The following is a 23,069-nucleotide window of genomic DNA, read 5'->3' as shown; positions in this document are numbered from 1 at the left end:
ATATTTCGATAGCGTAACGTCAACACTATTGTGGTGGTTACCAGCACTGGTGGTCCACCGGGTTGCCACCCCGCCATTTCATAGGTATATTTTTAAGGGTCATGCAGTATATTTTATCGATAGACCCGCTGTCCACTGCAGCCAACTTCACGCGTCTTGTTCTTTTTTCCGGTTGACTTTAACAAGAAAGGTTGTGCTCGAGTTTCTTTTTGGTGGAACTAATTTTTTTTTATGTTACAAATGCAAGAAATTAAACGAAAATGTGCGCCCTATCTGGGTGGTGAATGAAAGTACAAGCCAAATGGCCGAGAGTCGATGGCATTTCTACGAAACACTCAATTGTAGCAAATCAGCGTGGATTCGCAGTTTTTGTTGTGCTTGCTTGAGTGGCTCTGTGTGTGCGTGTGCGTTGTGCCTCACGACCGATTGACGGCAACGTGTTTTCCGCGACGCTTCTAATTGTTCGTTTTCCACTTGAATTTCAGATGCCAGGTGTCACAGTGAAGGATATTGACCAGCATGCCGTTACCAAGGCGGTTGCCGTCTTCCTCAAGAAGTGAGTACGCACATCAATCTCTTGCAACACATAACCTCACAATTGTTTTGTTTGTGTTTGGTCTATTGCAGGACTGGCAAATTGAAGGTGCCCGACCAGATGGACATCATCAAGACGGCCAAATTTAAGGAGCTGGCCCCTTACGATCCCGACTGGTTCTATGTGCGTTGCGCCTCTATTCTGCGTCATCTGTATCACCGCAGTCCCGCTGGTGTTGGCTCCATCACCAAGATCTATGGTGGTCGCAAGCGCAACGGTGTCCACCCCTCGCATTTCTGCCGTGCCGCTGACGGTGCTGCCCGCAAGGCTCTCCAGGCCCTCGAGCACGCCCGCCTGGTCGAGAAGCACCCAGAGGGTGGCCGCAAGCTCAGCTCCATCGGACAGCGTGATTTGGACCGCATTGCAAACCAGATTGTGGCCAAGCAGCGTGATGCCGCCAAGCTAACGGGTCCCCTTGTCATTTCCAAGTAAACTCGGACCGCTGGATCGCCCATCTAAGCGAAGTCTAAAACCTTTTTAAGCTTATAATTTAAGCGTTTCTCGTTTGAGGCGCGTTCTCAGAAATGGGAGGATTAAAATGAAACCATAACAAGCGATAATACGATACCAATGTGTGCTACTTATTGTTTTTACCAAATAATCGATGGGCCTGAGCGCTAGATGAAAAGTTCTGTGCTGGAATGCAAGAACCGCAAGTCCCCAAGTCTATGAAGCTAGAACAGAGTGGAGTGTAGATGTTCAGTTAAGTTTTGTCGGGTGTAAGCTGTCAGGAGAGGGACGCAGGCTTTCAAATATTCAATACCACCGATATAATTTCATCATTCAAGTATGTGTTCACACTTGTGTTTTTTTTACATTTATTTAAGAGTTTTGTAGCTTCACAAAAGGTATAAACCCTGGATGATGGTTGTTAAATTATAAAACTATTTCTAATAGCTAAAAGGCAGTCGTTAGACCCTTTCCACTGCTTCCACCATGACAATGCTGTTGCCGCGAATTACCTGAAAGTAGAGACATGTTGCTTGTTGTAGGGGTAATTGTTTATAGCTGAATATGGCCAATCTATTTATCTAACTTACCGCCATTCCGATGGTGTTCTTCGTGTTGCCCTTGCACACCTCAACGGCTTCTTCCAGTACCACATTCATGAACGGTTCAAAGCCCCGCAGTATGCAGCTGACTGAGCGTCCTGCATTTAGCTTTAGCTGAATCCGCTTGTCTATGTACCTAAGCCGCAAGAGGGCAGACTGAAATTTTGCTATATTTCGGACTTACACACAGTTTTTCAGCGCTGGAGGATGGGCTTTCGACAATTTGATTGCTTAATAATGTCAGAGCGCGGCCGAACACAAAATTTACAACGAATAATCGAAATACACTGCTGCGTCGTTTGGGTAATCGAGCTGGCTCGATTTAACTGGTTCCGGTTCACGCTGGAGACGAATGCCTCTCAGGTCAATTAAATTAAATAACTTTGTTCGTATGGTACATATTTTTCAATGGTTGTATGGTACTGATTTGAATTTTATTGAAAGGCGATGCAAAAATTGCACTATCGATATACGTGTTCCGACTACTGCGACGTTCGATTGAACTGGTTCGATTCGGTCAACTAGGGTGACCGTTGCCTGCATCTTAAATACTTTTCGGCATATTTTGGCGGCGAATGTGTATATTTACGGTATATTTTCGAGGGTCAGACGGTATATTTTGTCCATACACCGCGGTCACACTTGGCCTAACATTGAAAGAAGTGCAACGCGTAGCGTCTAATTAAAATTAATTTCGATAATTGATTGATTTGGCCGCAGTCAAGTCGTGAAATAACAAAATTGGCGGCCAAAGTAGGCGCCTTTTTGCCGCCCCGTCTCCCTTCGAGTGACGCACGTCGGTGTTCACCGTGTGCCTTGTTATTGTTGTTGTAGCATTTGCTTTGCTTTTGCTACGTTCGACGTTCCGACGAAAAAAAGTGTGTTTGTATTTATTATACGTATACATATCAGTGTGTGTTTCGCGTGTGTGTCTGAGCGCGCGCCCGCCAGTGTGAGTGTTTGTGTGAAAAGGTATCGTAAAAATGTACAACAAATAAAAGTCGAAAACATTTAAGCGCAAGCTCCAGAGATTTTCGCCTGTTGCTACCATCAATCGGACCCAGGCCAGAAGACTGAGTCGTGCTTGTTCCTGTGCCCAGTGCCAGCTCCAGCACTAGTGCCCGTGCCCGTGCCCCGTGCCAAAGCCAGTTCCCGTGCAACTGTTGCATGCTGAATCGCGCCGCGCAGCATTAAGCCAAGCCGTGCCGTGCGTCGAACCGAGAACCAAGGCCAAATCAAAGCGGATCCAAGGCAGCACAAACGGCAGCATACAAACCCCACCATCGATACTGACGGACACTACTGCTGGATCCTGAACCCACCTGTTGAACTGAAGCAACAATTAATTTATTAACTTACGGGCCCAACGAACGAACTGGGCCAAGTGTTTGCACACTCTGTCACGCACCTGGGAACGCCGTGAGCTCGCGGTGACCCCGCCAGTGTGCCGTCCGTATGTGGCGTTGGCGGTACTCCAGCAAAAGAACCCAAAACCGAATCCCAATTCCCAAGTGGATCTGGTGGTTTGACAGCAGTGAACAAACAAACGGCAAGCGACGCTCGTGACCTCATCGTTAGCAACGATCAACAGCGGCAGCGGCAGCTCTGACGCGTGCCCCTCCCCCACCCCACCTCTCTAGCATAGCCAATCGCAACTCAAATACTGATCCTGCTGATATTGTCAGAGACCCTAAAGAAGGTAAAATTCGATTTATAATGTGAAAGAGTACCAAAAATAATGCAACTTTCCTATGGGTTTTCAGGCTGCTTCGAGAGCTGCTCGTCGGCAGGGACTCAACAGGTGAGACATCCCCTAACCATTAACCATCCAAAACAACAACTGGCATTACTAATTCCGCATCTGATGCGAATTCACTTGCAGGAGCACAGCTGTAGCTGTATGCTTGCGCTTGGTGGTGACCACAATAACGACGGCAACTATCCAACTGGGACGTTCTAGCCATGGACGTGGAAAGGCGGCGTCGGTGAGTGAGAATGTGCACGAGATATGTTTACTTCGCGTTGTGTTGCGCTACCAGCAGCGATACGATTACGATTACGATACGATACGAGATGAGAATGAGATGGCGACCCAAAAGCGACTGCGCTACACTCAATTAATTGTCACCTGAATGGCAGCCGCAGCCATAGATTTTTTCGATTTGTTAGGCAGCAAATTTTGAGCTTTGTTTGCAATGGCAAAACAACAAAATACATAGGCTAAAAAGTAATAGACTGACCGACCGACCGCGCTGGCAGCAAACACCTTCCATAATCTCATGTTCAAAGCGACAGCGACAGCGACAGAGCGGCAATCAAATTGACAAGCGAGTGAACAAAACGGGGGGCGACTTTATAATAAATTTGCCATTTTCGCATTAAAATTTGTAACCAAACCGAACCGAAGCGGGCCAGGCCAGCTAGCCAGCCAGCACTGGCTGCTGCTGCTGCTGCTGCTGCTGCTTTTGTTGCACAGGCAACGGGCAGTCGTTGCGTTGCATCGGATGCGTGAAGCGTGCGTTTTTATCGTTGTTTGGTCCAAAGCCAAATATTAAGACAAGGACTAGGACCGACCTCACTCCACTCTGAACCTCCTCGCTGAAAATCCCAGAGGGCGAGGGCATGTGGCCATGGCGAATGCCGGCCGCACTCCATTTGAGCGAGCTGGAACGGTATGTTGTGCTCTTGCTCTCCACGCTCACGCTTCCACATCCACATCTACATCCATATCCACACCCACCTCTATTTCCACTTCCACTCCTACCCCCTCTCCGGCCTCCTGTAACTGTTTCACGGAAGCTTTCTGACTGCCTGCGATGCATATAAATTCTTCAATTTTATTACTCATTTTCCACCATCCACTCAATTCCCCTACCCAAAAAGCTATCTCTGGTTCGGCCCCAAGTACAAATAAGTGCACAAAAACAACAAAATTTATAAATGTATGTATACATGTACCGTACATAAATGTATGTGTGTTTTATACATATTTATATTTGCGTAAGAAGAAAAGCAGAAATTCGCTAAACGGCAATTGGCAATTGCAGTGTGCGCATTTGGTCGTAAAGCCTCTATAAAAACTAATTGCAAAAAGTAATTCTGTGTGAAAGAGATTCGATACAATTCGCCCGCCCCCGCACCCGCACCACTCTCTCTCTACTCGCAAGCGAGCACATATCCCGTTCGATCACCGTTCTCGTTCCCCCAATCCGTTTCCCCGACAAAAGCTCTGAAGCCAGGATTGAAGCTTTCAATTTGTTTCAAACGTAAAATGCTTTCCAGCTTATTTGGGAAGACGACGTATAAATTAAATTGAAAATTATATTGTCTATAGGTGACGATAATGTTGTCGTCGTTGCCGTTGCCATTGTTGTTGTTGTTGTGATTATGTATTATTATGATTGTTGCTTTTGTTGTTAATAATAATGTTGTTGTATTTGTTGCCTGCCATTCGCCGCTTTGGCTAAAACAGCAAAGCGTTTTTTATGTTTTCATTTTTTGAAAATTCCACTTTCCCAAAGTTGCTTGCGTTTGTTGTTGTTGGTGTTTTTGTTTTTGACTTTTCTGTCATGCCGTAAGTGGCGATGATGAAATCACAACAATTCAAACACCTTTTAGTATCAATTTTTATTTTAGCGCCGACGACTGTCATCGACAGCGGCTCGGCTGTCTTGGCCGCCTCCTCCATACCGCCATGCTCCATTCCCATCTCTCTGAGCAGTCTGCCTTGTGCTGTGGATTGCTGCAAATATTTGTCTTTAGTTTCAGCTAATTGAATTTCAATTGAAGGGTGTGACCGGCTGGCCGGCTGGATGAACTATAATAACCCGACATCCTTTCAGGGCGGGAGCGACAAAGAGAGAGACAAAGCACTGCACTGATATTGGCTATGCTCCTCAAATAAGCCACTATCCGGCACGGACTTACCTTACCTTATGGCTAAGTTTAGCTTGGGAGCAAGTTGCTCTCCCTCTTTCCTCTTGTCTTCTTTCTAGCCTTGCCAAATGCTGATCTCTTATTTTCATACATGCATATGTATGCTTGCATGTGTATGTATGTACTTACAATGTATGTGAATCTGCATGTGTCAATGAATGTTGTTGAAGGAGGGGAGGGGTCAGGTTGGATACTACTACTGTTGTTGCTGCTGGGTCGCTGATTTTTCTTTTCTCGAATTCATTCAAAACACAAACGCAGCACGAAAGCTAAAGAAAAAGGGAAAAATCTCACTGTTGTTGTCTGTCAGACAGACGCAACGCAACGCAAAAGTAAGCCATATCAACGTCGCTGTCGCCGTAGACGTCGACGTCGCCATCATCGTGGAAGGCACTCTCCGGCATGGCTTGCATTCTTTCCACAATTTATCAAAGTCAACAGAGTTGCGCGATAAAGTCAAGGCCTCCTTCCACTGCTGCTGCTGCCCCCTCCAATACTTATGCATATTCATCTTGTGTACACACGCTGCTCTCCATTGCCTTGTTCTATTTGTCAAAGTTGTGCGTATTCGCGCTGAGCTGCGCGCTGTCTCCTTCCGCTGAATGAAACTTAATACATCTAATTATTGTACGTACCAATGTATGTAAATAATGTACATATGTATGTATGCATGATAAAGCGTGCAGCTGGCCACCATGCAGATTGCTTGACATGCGCTGTCACTGTCGCCCATTTGTCTACGATTTGCGCTGTCGCGCTGCAGCTCGTTGCTCGTCATAACGGTACCATTCCCAGAAACCCAGCCGATCCACCTATGTATGTGTGCATGTATGTATGTAGCTCTCTCTGAATCACACTAACGCTAATTGTCTGTCCTGTCCCTCTCTTTGTTTGATTCCTCTATGTGCGAGAGATGATGAGGTGTTGAAGGCTGCAAATTATGACTAATATGCGCACTTTCCGAACATTTGTAGTTTTGTTTTTTTTGTGTGTTTCTTTGTTTACTTATGCCCAATGGACTACAATGGCTAATAATATACACCTTATAATAACGGAAATAATAAACGAATTGTGCAGCTCTAAAGCTCTGAATCAGGGAACCACTGTGCACGAAATTCCGCATTTGAGAACTCTGTTAACCTTTCTCTCTCTCTCTCTTTCTTTCTTTTTCGTGTACAGAGCGAACACGCTCGAGCGCGAGATGCGCGATCCAACCAGCATTTGCAATGTAGACTGCCTGCTGGATACGGTATCAGCGCTGGTCAGCGACTGCGACCACGACACCCTCAAGCGGCTGAAAAACATCGAACAGTATGCATCCAAATGTAAGTCCACAAACCCACAGAATCTGCGTACAATATAATTATGCATATCATCCATAATCTACAGATAAACCCCTGGCGCAGCGGATCAATCAGCTGCGCATGAATGTCGAGGACTTTGACTTCATTAAGCTAATCGGCGCCGGCGCTTTTGGAGAGGTGCAACTGGTGCGGCACAAGTCCTCCAGCCAGGTGTACGCCATGAAGCGTCTGTCCAAATTTGAGATGATGAAACGCCCGGACTCGGCCTTCTTCTGGGAGGAGCGTCACATCATGGCGCATGCCAATTCCGAGTGGATTGTTCAACTGCACTTTGCCTTCCAGGATTCCAAGTATCTGTACATGGTGATGGACTTTATGCCCGGCGGTGACATTGTCTCGCTGATGGGGGACTACGATATACCCGAAAAGTGGGCCATCTTCTACACAATGGAGGTGGTGCTGGCCCTGGACACCATACACAACATGGGATTTGTGCACCGTGACGTAAAGCCGGACAACATGCTCCTGGACAATTATGGTCACCTGAAGCTTGCCGATTTCGGCACGTGCATGCGCATGGGCGCCAACGGGCAGGTGGTGTCCAGCAATGCGGTAGGCACGCCGGACTACATCAGTCCGGAGGTGCTGCAGTCGCAGGGTGTGGACAATGAGTATGGACGCGAGTGCGACTGGTGGTCTGTGGGCATTTTCCTCTACGAGATGCTCTTCGGGGAGACGCCCTTCTACGCGGACTCACTGGTGGGCACCTACGGCAAGATAATGGACCACAAGAACTCGCTCAGCTTCCCCCAGGAGGTGGAGATCAGCGAACAGGCCAAGGCCCTCATCCGGGCATTCCTTACAGATCGGACGCAGCGTCTAGGCCGCTACGGCATCGAGGACATCAAGGCGCATCCGTTTTTCAGGAACGACACCTGGTCCTTTGACAATATCCGGGAGAGTGTGCCGCCGGTTGTGCCGGAGCTAACCTCCGACGATGATACGCGCAATTTCGAGGACATCGAGAGGGACGAGAAGCCCGAGGAGGTGTTCCCCGTACCCAAGGGCTTCGATGGCAATCACCTGCCCTTCATCGGCTTCACCTACACGGGCGACTACCAGCTCCTGTCCAGCGACACTGTCGACGCCGAGGCCAAGGAGCCCAATTCTGTGAACAGCAATGCGAGCAATAACCATGCCCATGGGCATGGGCACAACCACCGCCACCGTACCTCAAATTCCAACGAGCTGAAGCGGCTCGAGGCGCTGCTCGAGCGGGAACGCGGCCGGGCCGATGCCTTGGAGAAGCAGGACACTAGCCTGCGGCACCAGATCGAGCTGAGCGGCAAGCGTGAGGTCGAACTGCAGCGCATTGCGGCCGAGTACGAGAAGGATCTGGCGCAGCGCAAGAACAACTACAAGGTGGCCATGCAGAAGGTGGAGCAGGAGATCGAGCTGCGCAAGAAGACGGAGGCCCTGCTGGTGGAGACGCAGCGCAATCTGGAGAACGAGCAGAAGACGCGCACACGCGACCTCAACATCAGCGAGAAGGTCGTCACCCTGGAGAAGCAGCTGCAGGAGATGGAGCACAGCTTCAAGAGCGAAACGGAGAACACGCAGAAGCTGAAGAAGCAGAACGCAGAGCTCGGCTTCACGCTGAAGACGCACCAGGAGAAGGTGCGCGACATGGTCGAGATGATCGAGACACTGCAGAAGCACAAGGACGAGCTCGGCCAGGAGAATGCCGATCTGCAGGCGCAGGTGGTGCAGGAGAAGAACCTGCGCTCCCAACTGAAGGAGCTGCAGAAAGAGACGGAGAACAAGATGCAGACCCTCACCAATGACATTGAGCGCACCTCGGTACGAGAGCAGAAGGCCAAGGAGGACAACCGCGCCCTGGTGGAGAGGATCAGTGAGCTGGAGAAGAGCCATGCCAGTCTCGATTTTGAGCTGAAGGCGGCCCAGGGTCGCTACCAGCAGGAGGTGAAGGCCCATCAAGAGACTGAAAAGTCGCGGCTGGTCTCACGCGAGGAGGCCAATCTGCAGGAGGTCAAGGCACTGCAGTCCAAGCTGAACGAGGAGAAGTCTGCCCGGATTAAGGCCGACCAGAACTGGCACGAGAAGGAGCGCCAGCTGAACATGCTCTCCGTGGACTACCGCCAGATCCAGTTGAGGCTGCAGAAGCTCGAGGGTGAGTGCCGCCAGGAGTCGGAGAAGGTGGCCGCTCTCCAGTCGCAGCTGGACCAGGAGCACAGCAAGCGCAACGCCCTGCTCTCGGAGCTCAGTCTGCTCAGCTCGGAGGTGGCGCATCTGCGCTCTCGCGAGAATCAGCTGCAGAAGGAGCTGTCGGCCCAGCGCGAGGCCAAGCGGCGCTTCGAGGAGGATCTGTCGCAGCTGAAGACCACCCACCACGAGGCACTGGCCAACAATCGGGAGCTGCAGGAGCAGCTCGATGCAGAGCTGTGCTTCTCGCGGCTCTACAAGACGCAGGCAAGCGAGAATCGGGATGAGAGCGCCGAGCGTCTGGCCAAGATCGAGGATTTGGAGGAGGAGCGCGTCTCACTCAAGCACCAAGTGCAAGTGGCCGTCGCTCGGGCCGACTCTGAGGCTTTGGCCCGCTCAATAGCCGAGGAAACGGTGGCCGATCTCGAGAAGGAGAAGACCATCAAGGAGCTGGAACTGAAGGACTTCATCATGAAGCACCGCAACGAGATCAATGCTAAGGAGGCGACGCTCGCCACCCTCAAGGAGGCGGAGGCAGAGCTGCACAAGAAGCTCGGCCAGAAGGCCAACGAGTACGAGGATCTCGTCCAGCAGCACAAGAAGCAGCAGGACGAGCTGGGCCAACTGTGCGTCACCAAGGACGAGGAGATATCCAAGCTGGTCGAGAAGTGCAAGACCGAGGTGCTGCTCAAGCAGGTGGCCGTCAACAAGCTGGCCGAGGTGATGCATCGCCGCGACTCGGACTTGCAGAGTAAGTGTTCCTCCAAAGCGAATGAAGACACCAAAGTATTCGAATTTCCCTTCTTTTCCACAGAGCAAAAGAGCAAGGCGCGGTCCACGGCGGAGCTGCGCAAGAAGGAGAAGGAGATGCGCCGCCTGCAGCAGGAGCTCTCCCAGGAGCGTGACAAATTCAATAAGCTGCAGCTGAAGTGCCACGACCTGCAGCAGCAGTGCTCCGAAGAGCAGCAGATCAAGCAGAAGATGTTCATGGAGATCGACTGCAAGGCCACCGAGATAGAGCATCTGCAGAGCAAGCTGAACGAGACGGCGTCCCTCTCGTCCGCCGACAACGATCCCGAGGAGAGTCAGGTGAGGCACGAGATCCGCGCACACACACTTTTATATCCCGCCAAGAACACATACTCACACAAACACACACTCCGAATTGCACATGAACGCGCTTTTGGGCTTCTCTAGCACTCCTCTCTGCTCTCCCTCACACAGGACTCGGTCTTCGAGGGCTGGCTGAGTGTCCCCAACAAGCAGAATCGTCGCCGCGGCCACGGCTGGAAGCGCCAATATGTGATTGTCTCTTCGCGCAAAATCATCTTCTACAACTCGGACATAGACAAGCACAACACAACGGACGCTGTTCTCATACTCGATCTGAGGTGAGTTTCAAGTTCCAAAATGAAAATTAAGATCTAAGATTTAACGCTCGTTCTTTGATTGCGATTTTGCAGCAAGGTATACCACGTGCGCAGCGTCACCCAGGGCGATGTCATACGCGCCGATGCCAAAGAGATTCCGCGCATCTTCCAGCTGCTGTATGCCGGCGAGGGCGCATCCCATCGTCCCGACGAGCAGAGCCAGCTGGATGTGAGCGTGCTGCATGGCAACAGCAACGAGGAGCGTCCCGGCACCATCATCCACAAGGGTAAGTTCCATATCTGGAACCATGGCTGAAGCTAAACCCTTTGTTGTTGCTTCCATTTTAGGTCATGAATTTGTGCACATCACCTACCACATGCCCACAGCGTGCGAGGTGTGCCCGAAGCCATTATGGCACATGTTCAAGCCGCCGGCGGCTTACGAATGCAAGAGGTATAGTAAATTGAGCTACTAGGTTGATTCTTTAATTCTAATTTGTTATTATTCCTTTGCAGATGCCGCAACAAAATACACAAGGAGCATGTGGATAAGCATGATCCGCTGGCGCCCTGCAAGCTGAATCATGATCCGCGCTGTGCCCGCGACATGCTGCTGCTGGCCTCCACGCCCGAGGAGCAGTCGCTGTGGGTGGCACGTCTGCTGAAGCGTATCCAAAAGAGTGGATACAAGGCGAATTCATCGAACAACAACAGCACCGATGGCAGCAAGATATCGCCCAGGTAAAGAGAGAGAGAGACGAGAGCCGCCTGTTGGCCCTGATAGCCTGCACCGTTACGTCGTTGCCTGCCTTCTGCCCCTTTAGAATCAGGCCAGGCTAGGCAGGAACCGATACTAACCAAACTAATCTAAGCAACTAACTTATCACCGTACCCCAACCCCCAGGTGTTTAGTGTCTTTCCCTCAGCGTTGGTTTCAATAATATCGAATGGTATTTCTCTCTTTTACTCTCTTCCCCCCCCCATCATTATCATCCTGTCTCTCGCTCGCTAACCATCATTATCATCATCTGTCCATCTCATCATCATCATCCAAACATCGCTTCAACCAATTGGCAGCCAATCGACCCGCTCCTCCTACAAGCCGTACGCTGTGAATGTGCAACGCTCCGCCACGCTACCAGCCAACTCATCGCTGAAATGAATCCAGGGACACAGCGACGCAGCTAAACAAAGATAAATAAAGAGAGAGAATGCAGCGCAATAACACAGAAAGCAGCAAACAGCAAAACAGAAAGCCGAAAGCAGAAACTGAAACAATAATTGAAATTAACGCTTAACCACTACCACTATCCAGAACACTTGCTAAAACAGAAGACAGAAAACAGAAAACAGAAAACAGAAAACACGCGTGTTGAAACAGAAACTAAATTTAAAGTGAAACTAAAACTAAAACTAAAACTTTGTGTAATGTAAGAGCCATTCATCTAACGCTTCTTTAACCCATAAAACCAATAAGCAAACAAAACTAAAAGAACAGAAGAGTGTAAGATGAAGACCGACCCACTTGTCAGCGGGCAAACGGATCAACGATGAACCATAAACCATGAACCATAGATACATACGTCATTTAGATTGTACCATATACATATATATTCTATATATTCTATATGTATAAATATAAATACTATATTGTATGCTATGCTATGCTATGCTGAAATGCTATTCTACTGTGGCAACCTACACACTCAGCAGCACAATGGCCAGCCAATACCACAATCAGGAGAGAGCTATACTTAGTTAAGTGAGGATCAAATCTTATGGACCAGTCGCAGCTCTTGTTTTACAACTTGATGCCTTGTAACAATTTTAACTTATTATTTGTTTTTTTTTTTTTGTATTATTTATTTAGCTTCTGTTGCTGTTGTGTTGCAAATCTGATTTATATTGTAAAAAGAAAAAAAAGCAAAGCATTGTGAACGGAAAATATACAATATAGATATAGATTATATGTACACGTAGAGCATATCCCTGTAAGTCAGATCGATCATGCAACAGAGCAGAGCGAAAGCAACAGCAAAAGCAAAAGCAAACGAAAGCAATCAAGCAACCTAATTAACCATTCATCAATCAAACAATCAATGAAGCTAAGTTCGAGCCCTTTTTACAAAGCTTTAACTTGTATTCCATTTAAAGAACACTATTTTAAAACGTATTTACACTAGCACTAGTTACTGTAGATGATACGAGCATACGTAGCAGGTAGTTAGTTAGTTGTAGGAATCAGGTGTGGAGGCATACCCAGAAGGATGAACAAACAATCAATCGATCAGTTACTTAAAGCAAATGCAAATGCAACTTCCCCTATGCCCCTCATACATGGGGATACATAATCTTATATTAATAGAGCTTGACATGAATCAATCGAAACGAAACGAAACGAAACTAAGCTTACAGAAAGGAAAACGAAACGAAACACAGACTTTTTCTGTGTGTGTCTGCGTGTGTGTGTGTGTGTTTAAAAGGCTACATCTTAAGTATTAAATATCCAATATGTTTTAGTTGTTAAGCCAAACAAATTATTTATTTGTATTTTCTGTTCGATGGCGCTGCAGCCGCAGCCTTCACACTCAGCATTCTCTCCTCACTCTCTCACTCATTTGATATGGGGCTTTTCCCTATGAAACAGACTCCAAATTGATGTATTCCTCTAGGGATCATTGGCACGTTCCATTCGTGTAGCCTTAGTATGTTGCGTGTGTGTGTGTGTGTGTGTTTTTTTTTGTTTGTTGTTTAGTTTGTGTACAGAGTGAGAGACGGCAGCGTATTGCATTTAAAAGTAATGGAAAGTGCCCAAAAAAAAAACAAAGTTATGCAGAGGGTTGGGAGACCCAGAACCCACTGCTCCATGCTTTTCAGTTGTATTTCTTAGTCGGAAAAAATGAAGTCGAGCCATTGCTTTCTTTTTTTATTTTAAAAATTGTATTTTACTTGTACTATTTTATTGTCATGATGAGCGATCCATTCGTATTACGTTTATGTTTATGTTTAAATATATATATTAGACTTTAGTTTAAGGCGCGTCTGCAGTTGCATTTCCCCGCAGAAATGCCTCAGAAATTGAACTGCAAACGCCCCAAGCCCAAGCTCCCAAACCACAGCCCCAAAACCCAGCAAAATAAAGTAATAATGTGTATAAAATCAACATTTTCCCTTTATGTTTGTATTTATTTTTGTTCTTTATGATTTTCGCATTTACTTCAACACAATCCAGCAACTCCCACACATATCCTTATAAAAGTCTGATAGGTACGCAGCGGATGCAGCTGTACAAAACGAAGAGACTGTTCCCCCTACTACTAGGGGCTGCTTAGAAATAGAAGCTTAAACTTGAAACAAGAAGATTCCTAAATGGTACACTTCGAATGAGCGGAAATGCATTCAATTCATATTTTATGTATATCCAAACATATAGTACATACATATACATATGTTATGTAAAAATAGAATTAAGTTTCGAACAAAGTCTGATTAAATGAGAAATGAAATTGCACGAAAAATGTTGTATACCTGCCATGGAACCAGATTTTGTATTAGCATTGGGATTTGCATATGACTTCGGTTTACATATGTTTCGGATTCGGAATCGGTTTCGGTTTCGTCTGCCATTATCCATGGACTTAGAGTCGCTGTTAATGGAAGTCGGAGGCAGATGTGCTCGTCGAGTATGTAGATTCGGATGCCCAGCAGTTGTCCCCGGACTCGGACAAATGGAAATTTTTTGTTTTGTTTTATTTTATTCATAATTTAACAAGTTTCTTGTTTATGTTGTGACGGCTCTATCTGGCTTTTACAGGCAAGCGAGCAACCCATCAGATCATTAAAATGTATCTCCAATCTGTTCATCTGTATCTGTGTATCTGTGTATCTGTAGCCTGTCTCTCTCTGTGTGGTGCTCTTTTATTTGGCAGCTGACATTTTGTAGTTCAAGGTAAGTTGGCCAGTCAGCCAGTCGGCCACAGTTGGGCCGAAGTTGGGGCCCCGTAGCCCCACCAGGTGTAGTGGCGTTGAGGCCAACTAATTAGCATCGCTAAACATCCCAGGGCAGGCCACGCCCTCCCACTGACTCCGACTCCGACTCCGACTCTGCCTTTGACTTTTGTGGCCACATCTGGCCGAAGAACATCTGCAAAAACGTTCAAGCCGTCCATGAGTGTTGAGTGTGTGGAAGATTAATTATCGCAGCACCTAGCTTTGTCACCCATAAACCGTCATCGCCTATCAGCCAGCAGCCTGACCAGCCAGCACACCTCGAAACCATCAGCATACACACCATCCACCTAATCAGTCCAAGGCCCCGACGAACCCACAAAATATGCATAAATATTTCTGGTGTTTCTTCTGCTGTTTTTACAGCCTTTTAATTTGGTGTCATCGGCATACTGGGTCCCCAGCCGCAGCCGCCACATCTTCATCACATGGCATGGCGATGATCATCAATGCATCCGCCATGCATGCCATGCCATGTCATGAGCTGCCTCAGTTAACTTGAAAACCCAGTGAAGGATCGCTTTCTGGTGCCATCCTGGAGTTATTCTTGGCATCTATATAAATATCTATATGTTCCTTGGCTGCTTTATTTATTGATTTGAGCAACAACCTTTGGTTCACTGGAGTTATTATTGCGGCTATTATTTGCATCAATTCAATAGATAACTTAATGCTATCGCTCAACATTTATTATAAAATCTGCAAGGACTGACTGACTTTTATCTCCCCAACAGGCTGGTAAATTGAGTCCAAGAGCCATTTAGTAGCTACTAGCTACTAGAGTAAACGCAGAGAAAAAAGTGATTGAAATTGTAAAATTAACATTTGGATCTGAAAATGTTTGCCAATAGATTTGACTGGAGGGTGCATTTAAATTGGATTATTTGAAATGAAATATATTTTATGTCAAGTGCTGAAAATCATTTATTTTCAATAATCAATAATCAAATATGAATGAATATTGTTGAGTGTCCAGAATAGTTGCAGGATCTATGGTAGTGCCTGTGGCAGGACAGGGTGTTCCCGCTTCGTTGCCACCGCACTAACCTTTCCTTTGGCTCCCTGATCTTCCCCCCTCGACATTTACATGCGGTACAGATGCAGATGGGCCGCCGCCGCTCGTTGGTGGAGCTGGAGACGAGATGATACGGTGACGGAGGGGGCTTGGTCTTGATTTCGGGATTTACCAGATCTCAGCCAAAAAGCCAAAACAACAATTGGCTTAAAATCAATAAATTAATTAATAAAATATACAAATTGCAAACCTCGCCTGAACCTCACTGCTGCCAGCGCCAGCGCCAGCGCTAGCGTCACAGTCGCTGCCGAGATTGCGTTTCTTTGGTTGGTTTTCGGATTGGATTGGATTGGATTGGATTCGGGCAAAACCTGTCATAAGCAAAGCCAGCACCAGCCTGGCAACGATGTCGCCGTGACAAATTGGCTGTGAAGCCGAAGCATAAGGCATGAGGCCCCAAAAAAAAACAAAAACCAGAAGTGCTCCTGCACTCTTTGCATACTTACTCAGGCAGCAATCCGAAATCCGAAATCCCAGTGCCAGTGCCAGTTCCAGACCCAGTGCCAGATCCAGCAACAGACCCCAGCCATGGCAGCATAGATCCGGGGTGGTGGTGGTGGTGGTGGTGGCGATGGCGGTGTCGGTGACGATTGGAGGTGCTGGCGGAGGCGGAGGCGGCGGCGACGGCACAGTTGGTTGTTGGCTAGGGCGGCGGTCTGAACCTGTTGTTGGCCAGGCCAAGCCAGGCCAGGCCAGGCGAAATCTCAACTCTGTCTCTGCCAGCTTCGCTGCTGGCGTCGCTGCCACAAAATATTGGATGGCCGTAGGTTAACTTTGTGCACACGGCATAAGTAACGTTCAGTCTGCCTCTAGAAGTCGATCGTGATCGTGTGGCCCAGTCAGTTCCGCTCAAGCTCGAACCAACAATCTTCAATCTTGTGGCTCTCTGTCTGCTTTGCCTGTCCATCCATCTGTCGTCCGCCGTCCATCGTCCATCGTCCGTCCTCCGTCCACCGTCCCTACGTCGTTCGCTGTTTTTTTTTTCTAGTTTAAGACGTGCGCGTTTTGAATTCTTTTTGTTGGTTCCAAATCTTCGCTTGGACAAGTTCAATTTTTGTACAACAATAAAAAACACACACCAATCCCAACACCAACACCAACACACACACACACACACAAATCGCGACAAAATGAAGTACTTCAACATGTGAGTGATCCATCCAGCCATAAGTATAATTAAATATTTTTAAGTGTCTCTGGAAAACTGAAAGTGGCTTCTTTTTTTTTCTTGTAACTTATTTGTGCAAAATAAACTAACATTTTAATGTATGTACAGTGATAGCTTGTACATTTTATGTACATATTTATGCAGACTCTCCCAGCTTCGACATTTGGCACGACACCCCCCTCCCCTAGAAATCGTGTTGCTTGGCTCCGACCTCTCCTCAGATCTGTTACATGGGTAGATATTGTCTTGCAACCTTTTTGGGACACGATAACCACCTAAAGAACGACCAAATGCAGGTGTAACAAACAGACAGACAGACGGACAGAGTCTTGCCTCGACTTATTGCCAATTTGAACTTTAACACGGCACCGAGACGAGACGAGACGGAGACTGCAACTCAAACTGGAACTGAAATTGAAACTAAAACTGAAACGTTGAAATCAAAGCCGAAAATGCCAAAAGTCTCATTATGATGATGGCGATGATGATGATGATGATGATGATCATGCAGCTCAGCCTGAACGATGCTGATGCTGAATGCTGATGAAGTTGTCACGGGATGGGATGGCTGAGTTGGCTGGCATTTGCCGGCACGGCACATATGTACACAATTCTCATAAAGAAATGGCAAAAGTTAAGTCCCCACAGACGGCAGTCACTGCTAAAGGCAATGCGATGATGGATGGATGTGTGCTTGAATCTCAGCGGTTGGGCGGGGAGAAAAACCTCAAACGACTCAAACGCTGTCTTCGGAGTTGGAGTGCAAATTCGAGACAGCGACAGCGACAGAGACCGAGTCCGAATCAGAGTTGATCATAAGAAAAGTTTCAAGGTCGTCGACAGCTGATGCTGATGCTGCGTTTGCCGTTTACCGTTTACCGTTGTTTCGTGATTCTCCTTCTTCTTCGTCTCAATGTGATTTGCTGTTGTTGTTGTTTTTTCAGTTTGGAAGTCTGGGCGCTGGCACCCAGCAAATTAAGCATATTGGATTAATTATCAGACGTTAGTTGTTGCTGTTGGGTTGTCTTATAAATTAACGGTTGCATTTTTAATACGAGCTGACAGACGGACACACACTAGCGAACGCACACCGACACGGCGCATGCCTGCATCTGCATACATTTATTGATAAATACATGTAGGCATGTGCAATATACTAAATACATACATACATTTGTAAGTATGGTATATGAAATACATATATATATATATATATATATATGAGTTAATCGCTGAGTTGTATGCGGGAATTAATCACTCTTGCAGCAGCAGCAGCAGCAGCAGCAGTAAAGCAACATTGGTTAGACAGAGACAGCGACAACAAGCGCCAGGTTGACGCCAAGATCAGGATTTTAGTTTAGTTTCGGTTTTTTGTATGAATTTTGTTGGTTTTGTTGTGTTTGGCTTACATGCGTTTCATTTCATTCGCGCGAATTATGCAATTTCGTATTTAAATAAATAATACATGAGGGAGTTGTACGGATTGAGATCATAGCCTACATTATACAGACACATACACACAGATGTATGTATGTATGTACACACGTACATATGTTTAATATAGATAAGCATGACAGCGGGCAATAATTCAAGGGCTCTTTGGCATCTCAAATTGGCAATTGATTGCATTTTATGGGCCAAAACCAATTCAATGTAAGCCAAAGTATACATATATGTACACGACACTCCGCCACAAATCAAAAGACTCAGGCAACAAAACTTGCAGTACGCTCCACATACCACTCGTGCCTCCAATTGGCATGATGCCAGGGGCCAGACCAAAGCCTTAGCCAAACACGTACATGCACGTGCATACATACATACATACATATGTACGTACATGAGAGGTTAGCTACGGACAGACACAATGCACCGTTATTGAACCCACTTACCGTAAGCCACTTTACTGTAATTCCAAATTGAATACGAATTTGATTCGAGTTCGAGTTCGAGTTTGGTGTCGAATGTGCACATATGTATACATATATGTACATGCATACATGTGTATGTTGGGTAGCCACCACACATGGTGGTGGGTGGAGTTGTTGTAGGGAGTGTAATGAGGGCGCCAGGGCAATTAGAAAACGTGCATGCGAGAGGCTTTGTGTATGTATGTTACTGGGGCAAGTGTCACCATGGTTGGTAGTCGAATCGATTAGACAACGGCCACTAGAATAAGCCAGAGCGATCTAGTAGCCGAAACCTCAAGATCAACTTCAGCTGAAAGACGCTCAACAAGTTTCGCTTCCATGTCCGCATTGAGCCATTATGCCAAATTTTTGATGAGCAAATCGCTGTGCAAAACCAGAAGCGAGAATAAGAGACTTGTCATGGAAGAGGCAGCCACAGCATAAAGACACGGAATCAAATTCATTAAAAGTCAAACCATGCTCTTAAAAATCGCTAATGAAGATGCTAATGATGAGATGATGCTGCACATTAAGCAAGTGGTTCCGCCTTCCCTGGCCGCCATACGAAGTTCTCGACAGGGAAGCGACCGACAACGGCATCGTTGCCGACTCGCGTTGGCGGCGATGCTTATCATAAATTTGCAAATAATGTCGGCTTATATAACTGGTTGAGAGCTTGAGAGGCACTAAAGACTGTTTTACACAAATACAAGCCACCATTTGGTCTGGCAGCTAGTGCATACCCCGGGCCACGGGTCGTGTTGGGTCTGTAGTTTGCATTGTTAGGGGCGGGATTGGATTTGAGTTGAGTTGAGTTGAGTTGGTGTTGTCTTATGTTGTATTCCCGTTGGCCAATCCGAAACCGGTTGGGTTTTGCGAAGAAGCAGCCCCGGCCGAAGTCAAATGTCAGCCCCGTTGCAGGAGTGGTGTTGGAGTTTGCCTGCCGTGATGTGAATTTCGATTGAGAAGCAAATAGGTTACAGATTCCAGGCACGTAACCTGGCTTGGAAAGCCAACGCCTTTCACCTTTGCCGTTGCATAATTTGGCTTTTGTCTGGTCCCTATCTGCATCTCCAACGGATGACCCTAAAAAGTGTTTGGTACTGGACCTGAGTCAGCGATGACAATTCTCTGACCTTTGGGCAGTAAGCCCGAGAATAACAAAGCAAAAGGAGAAACAATACCTGAATGCAGTACACGCCTTTTGGCATGCACACATTTTACCGTTATTAGCCAACTGCAATGTGCGCACTTAAATTGATTCTGGCGTGGCGCGACGCTGTGGCGTGGCTCTTAACTGGTTTGTTTTTTTTGTTTCGCCCATTTTGTTGGTGCCTTTTTTGCATAAGCACCTGTTTCCTTTGGCAACACTGGCAGCGTACACAAACACACACACACACACACAGACTGCAGTCAGCTGTCCGCCCCCTGCAACCTAGCACCAAGCACCAAGCACCCATGTGCTTGCTGGAAAAGAATTTCAAAACGAGTTCGGTGCCCAGCTCTTTTGTTTTGCATAAAATGTGAGCACTGAGAATGAGCAACCACCACACTGACACGGTATCATCGTCATCGTTGCTGAAGCAGCAGCATCAGCAGAGGAGAGAAGCAAAAAGCAAAAAGCAAAAAGCAGAAACAGAAACAGAAACAGAGCAACATTCATTCGCATTCGAATTCGAATTTAGTTTTGGCTTCGGCGTGGACGCAAAATCGAAATCGAAAGTGAACAAACCCGTTTGCCTGACCTTTACACATTAATAACTGTTAGCACATCGCGATCTTGCAGCGCCGACGCGACGCCACTATATCAAAGCTATAAAACAATACAAAAAAAAAAAATGAGAAGAAAAAAACTAAAAACCTCGAACTAATGTTTCAGGAAAATAAATGGCATTCAAGTGGCGACAAATGTATGCTTTAGGCTTATGTACGATCATATATCATAAATGCGTTTGCACACGTCTTTACGACTTCAGGTTCTGTACGGAATAACCCGTCTGGCTGGCTGGTCGGGCAGACCGACACGTCATTCCACTGGCAGTCGCCAGAAGAATATTTGCATTTAATTTGCTCCTCCACTTCCCGATTAGAGCCGAACTAAACTGGGCTCTCCCTTTTCGTTGAACTCTTTCAGCTGCCTGCTCTTCATCATCTGCGCCCTGTGCTATGGACTAGTGGCTGCCCAGGAGGAGGGCGGCTCCGTGTCGCCAGCCAAGAGAATTGCCGCCCTGCGCCGTCCCGTTGGCAAGGCGGCCAAGCCGACCACCACGACGACAGCGGCTCCGGCCCATAACGATGCCGGCGAGGGTGAGGAATACGACGAGGAGGCGGGTCTGGGTGACCATGGGGAGGAGGGTGATGAGGCGGCGGCATCCGCCAGCTCCACCACAACCACCAGCACAGAGGCGCCCAAGAAGGTGGGACCCGTAATCCGGCCCTTCCGCTCCAACGACGACTTCCTCAACTCTCTGAAGCGCCGCCAGCAGAACGCCAAGAAGCATCGCGCCGAGAAGGTGCCCGCCAGCAAGCCGGCCAAGAAGAGCGACGAGTCCGCCTCCGGCGAGCAGGAGGACCACGCACCGGCTGCCGCACCAGCACCGGCCTCGGCCTCGGCCCCATCCAAGGGCTTCAAGGGCAACTCGGCATGTAAGTAGTGGATCTCAGACTCACCTTGCGTGACCTCTGGCTGACCTTCGACCACCACTGGCGTGTACCTTTTCCTCTTGCAGTGAGCCGGCGCAAGCTTGCCAAGCCGGTCAAGGCGACGCCCGAACAGGCCGAGGATGATGCCGCCGCCGAGGAATCGGAACAGCAGCAGAAGGAGGAGCCAAAGCCGAAACGTCCCATCGGTCGTTTGGCCTTGAGGAAGCGCAACTGAAGCCGCGCCCGCCGAAACAGTGGACATTCTGACATCACTCCTGATCCTCTCTCCTCTCTGTCTCTCTTTCCTTTTTCATTCTCCGTTTTCACACATCAACCACACCACACACACACACACATACACACACATGCATACATACATACTAAATGGCTAGCTATATGGCAGCCCGGATCTGCCCTTTAGTTTTTAGTTCACAATTCTTTTTTTGTGTATGTCTAAAATATTTTGTAATTGTAATTTTATTTTGTAAACACAACACAACTACCCACACCACACCCACACACACACGCACACGCACACATCTATGCACCCACAAACAAAACCCAAACCCATGTGAAATTAAAACAGCAAGTCCTTCCCCCCATTCAAAGTGTTCATCCATATGTATGTATACGCATGTATATTCGCTGCAATATACATATATGCCGATATATGTATGTAGGAGTGTGCATAGTTATGTATATTTCACGACCATTCATCGAGAAATCAACCAATCAAACAATCAATCAATCAACCAGTAATAAAAACATGAAAATTGTAATCGACTTCTATCTTTTCTTTGCTAACATTTTGTTGAGACTTCCCAGACTTCCCTTACCTATGAACCATAGGGGACTGAGCATAAAAGGCACTGTTCCACACAACCTCTTCGAGCTTTCTAGTTGGTCTGTTTTGAGCCATTGTCCTGCTGGAAAGGCACAAATCAATGGCATTTCTATTGCATGTAAGGCTGCATCATTACTTTGTCAAAGGCATGTTGATTCATCATCTATTTGTGGACTATAAAGTAACACCTCCATCCTACGAAAAGCATGAACGCACCATGATGATGTCAACATCAAAATAAAACAAGATATGATTCTATACTTTGATATTCTCCTTTTTATTTACGAAATATATTCTTTCCGAAATGCAATTTTCCACTTGATTAATTTAGATGCGAACTTGAAATCTTCATACTTCACTTGGACTCATTTTTGCGTTTCAACCAGCTGTGCACAACAGCGTACTGTTGAGCGCAAATGCACCTAACAGCACAGACATACTGTTAACATGTTAACATAGCATATGCTGACAGATTGACATTTCACTCACACAACAAATTATTTCAATTGAAAACACTTCCAAGACTTTCTTCTGGAATCCCAATGCTCTGATAAAAACATCATACGACAACATCAAAATAAAACAAGATATGATTCTATACTTTGATTCTCCTTTTTATTTACGAAATATATTCATTCCGAAATGCAATTTTCCACTTGATTGATTTAGAGAGTTTCGATCGAAAGTCGAGCACTATTCGTTTACCCTGTCAGATCCTCCTCCTCCTGTGTCCTGTGGAGGATTCGCCGACGCAATTTTGATACGATTTGATTAATTTAGATGCGAACTTGAAATCTTGATACTTCACTTGGACTCATTTTTGCGTTTCAACCAGCTGTGCACAACAGCGTACTGTTGAGCGCAAATGCGCCTAACAGCACAGACATACTGTTAACATGTTAACATAGCATATGCTGACAGATTGACATTTCACTCACACA

At 46.9% G+C, this 23,069-nt stretch overlaps 4 protein-coding genes across 7 annotated transcripts; 3 read left to right on the top strand and 1 right to left on the bottom strand.

Moving 5' to 3' along the window:
* Window positions 1-91: 91 nt before the first annotated feature.
* On the top strand, window positions 92-1,160 carry LOC117581215 (40S ribosomal protein S19a). The gene is made up of 3 exons (XM_034268193.1): window positions 92-190; window positions 486-556; window positions 628-1,160. Exons 2-3 carry the CDS (start codon window positions 486-488, stop codon window positions 1,025-1,027), a joined length of 471 nt encoding a protein of 156 aa, XP_034124084.1. The 5' UTR covers window positions 92-190; the 3' UTR covers window positions 1,028-1,160.
* Window positions 1,161-1,360: 200 nt separating this feature from the next.
* Window positions 1,361-2,209, bottom strand: LOC117580916 (probable small nuclear ribonucleoprotein G). Its single transcript, XM_034267680.1, has 3 exons — window positions 2,200-2,209; window positions 1,636-1,814; window positions 1,361-1,557 (listed from the first exon to the last, which is right to left on the bottom strand). The coding sequence occupies exons 1-3, from the start codon at window positions 2,207-2,209 to the stop codon at window positions 1,507-1,509; spliced, it is 240 nt and encodes a 79-aa protein (XP_034123571.1). The 3' UTR covers window positions 1,361-1,506.
* A 75-nt stretch (window positions 2,210-2,284) lies between these two features.
* LOC117580700 (rho-associated protein kinase 2) lies at window positions 2,285-13,643 on the top strand. Of its 3 annotated transcripts, none has more exons than XM_034267341.1 (11): window positions 2,285-3,346; window positions 3,411-3,448; window positions 3,530-3,632; window positions 6,763-6,908; window positions 6,973-9,861; window positions 9,925-10,199; window positions 10,335-10,501; window positions 10,574-10,767; window positions 10,829-10,934; window positions 10,997-11,221; window positions 11,558-13,643. In XM_034267341.1, the coding sequence occupies exons 3-11, from the start codon at window positions 3,610-3,612 to the stop codon at window positions 11,640-11,642; spliced, it is 4,110 nt and encodes a 1,369-aa protein (XP_034123232.1). In that variant the 5' UTR covers window positions 2,285-3,346; window positions 3,411-3,448; window positions 3,530-3,609; the 3' UTR covers window positions 11,643-13,643. The 3 variants fall into 3 exon arrangements, with proteins under 3 accessions (XP_034123232.1, XP_034123231.1, XP_034123233.1); XM_034267340.1 differs by having other exon boundaries at window positions 10,308-10,501; XM_034267342.1 differs by having other exon boundaries at window positions 10,308-10,501; window positions 11,385-13,643.
* A 2,710-nt stretch (window positions 13,644-16,353) lies between these two features.
* LOC117580723 (nucleolar protein dao-5) lies at window positions 16,354-21,791 on the top strand. Of its 2 annotated transcripts, none has more exons than XM_034267391.1 (3): window positions 16,354-16,710; window positions 20,776-21,287; window positions 21,371-21,785. In XM_034267391.1, the coding sequence occupies exons 1-3, from the start codon at window positions 16,694-16,696 to the stop codon at window positions 21,517-21,519; spliced, it is 678 nt and encodes a 225-aa protein (XP_034123282.1). In that variant the 5' UTR covers window positions 16,354-16,693; the 3' UTR covers window positions 21,520-21,785. The 2 variants fall into 2 exon arrangements, with proteins under 2 accessions (XP_034123282.1, XP_034123281.1); XM_034267390.1 differs by lacking the exon at window positions 16,354-16,710 and adding an exon at window positions 20,514-20,551 and having other exon boundaries at window positions 21,371-21,791.
* The last annotated feature ends 1,278 nt before the right edge of the window (window positions 21,792-23,069 follow it).

This window comes from Drosophila guanche, unplaced genomic scaffold, assembly GCF_900245975.1.
Source record: "Drosophila guanche unplaced genomic scaffold, DGUA_6, whole genome shotgun sequence".
NCBI lineage: Eukaryota > Metazoa > Arthropoda > Insecta > Diptera > Drosophilidae > Drosophila > Drosophila guanche.
This window is presented reverse-complemented; position numbering and strand designations above follow the sequence as displayed.

Excerpts from the sequence above, each read along its gene's own strand:
- LOC117580723 (XM_034267390.1), top strand. The coding sequence starts at position 20,529 with ATGGCATTCAAGTGGCGACAAAT. Across the intron at positions 20,552-20,775 it reads GCATTCAAGTGGCGACAAAT|CTGCCTGCTCTTCATCATCT; the intron begins GTATGCTTTAGG and ends GAACTCTTTCAG. Across the intron at positions 21,288-21,370 it reads CTTCAAGGGCAACTCGGCAT|TGAGCCGGCGCAAGCTTGCC; the intron begins GTAAGTAGTGGA and ends TTCCTCTTGCAG.
- LOC117580916 (XM_034267680.1), bottom strand. Across the intron at positions 1,558-1,635 it reads AGAACACCATCGGAATGGCG|GTAATTCGCGGCAACAGCAT; the intron begins GTAAGTTAGATA and ends CTCTACTTTCAG.
- LOC117580700 (XM_034267340.1), top strand. The coding sequence starts at position 3,610 with ATGGACGTGGAAAGGCGGCGTCG. Across the intron at positions 9,862-9,924 it reads CCGCGACTCGGACTTGCAGA|AGCAAAAGAGCAAGGCGCGG; the intron begins GTAAGTGTTCCT and ends TCTTTTCCACAG. Across the intron at positions 10,935-10,996 it reads GCGGCTTACGAATGCAAGAG|ATGCCGCAACAAAATACACA; the intron begins GTATAGTAAATT and ends ATTCCTTTGCAG.
- LOC117581215 (XM_034268193.1), top strand. The coding sequence starts at position 486 with ATGCCAGGTGTCACAGTGAAGGATATTGACCAGCATGCCGTTACCAAG. Across the intron at positions 557-627 it reads GTTGCCGTCTTCCTCAAGAA|GACTGGCAAATTGAAGGTGC; the intron begins GTGAGTACGCAC and ends GGTCTATTGCAG.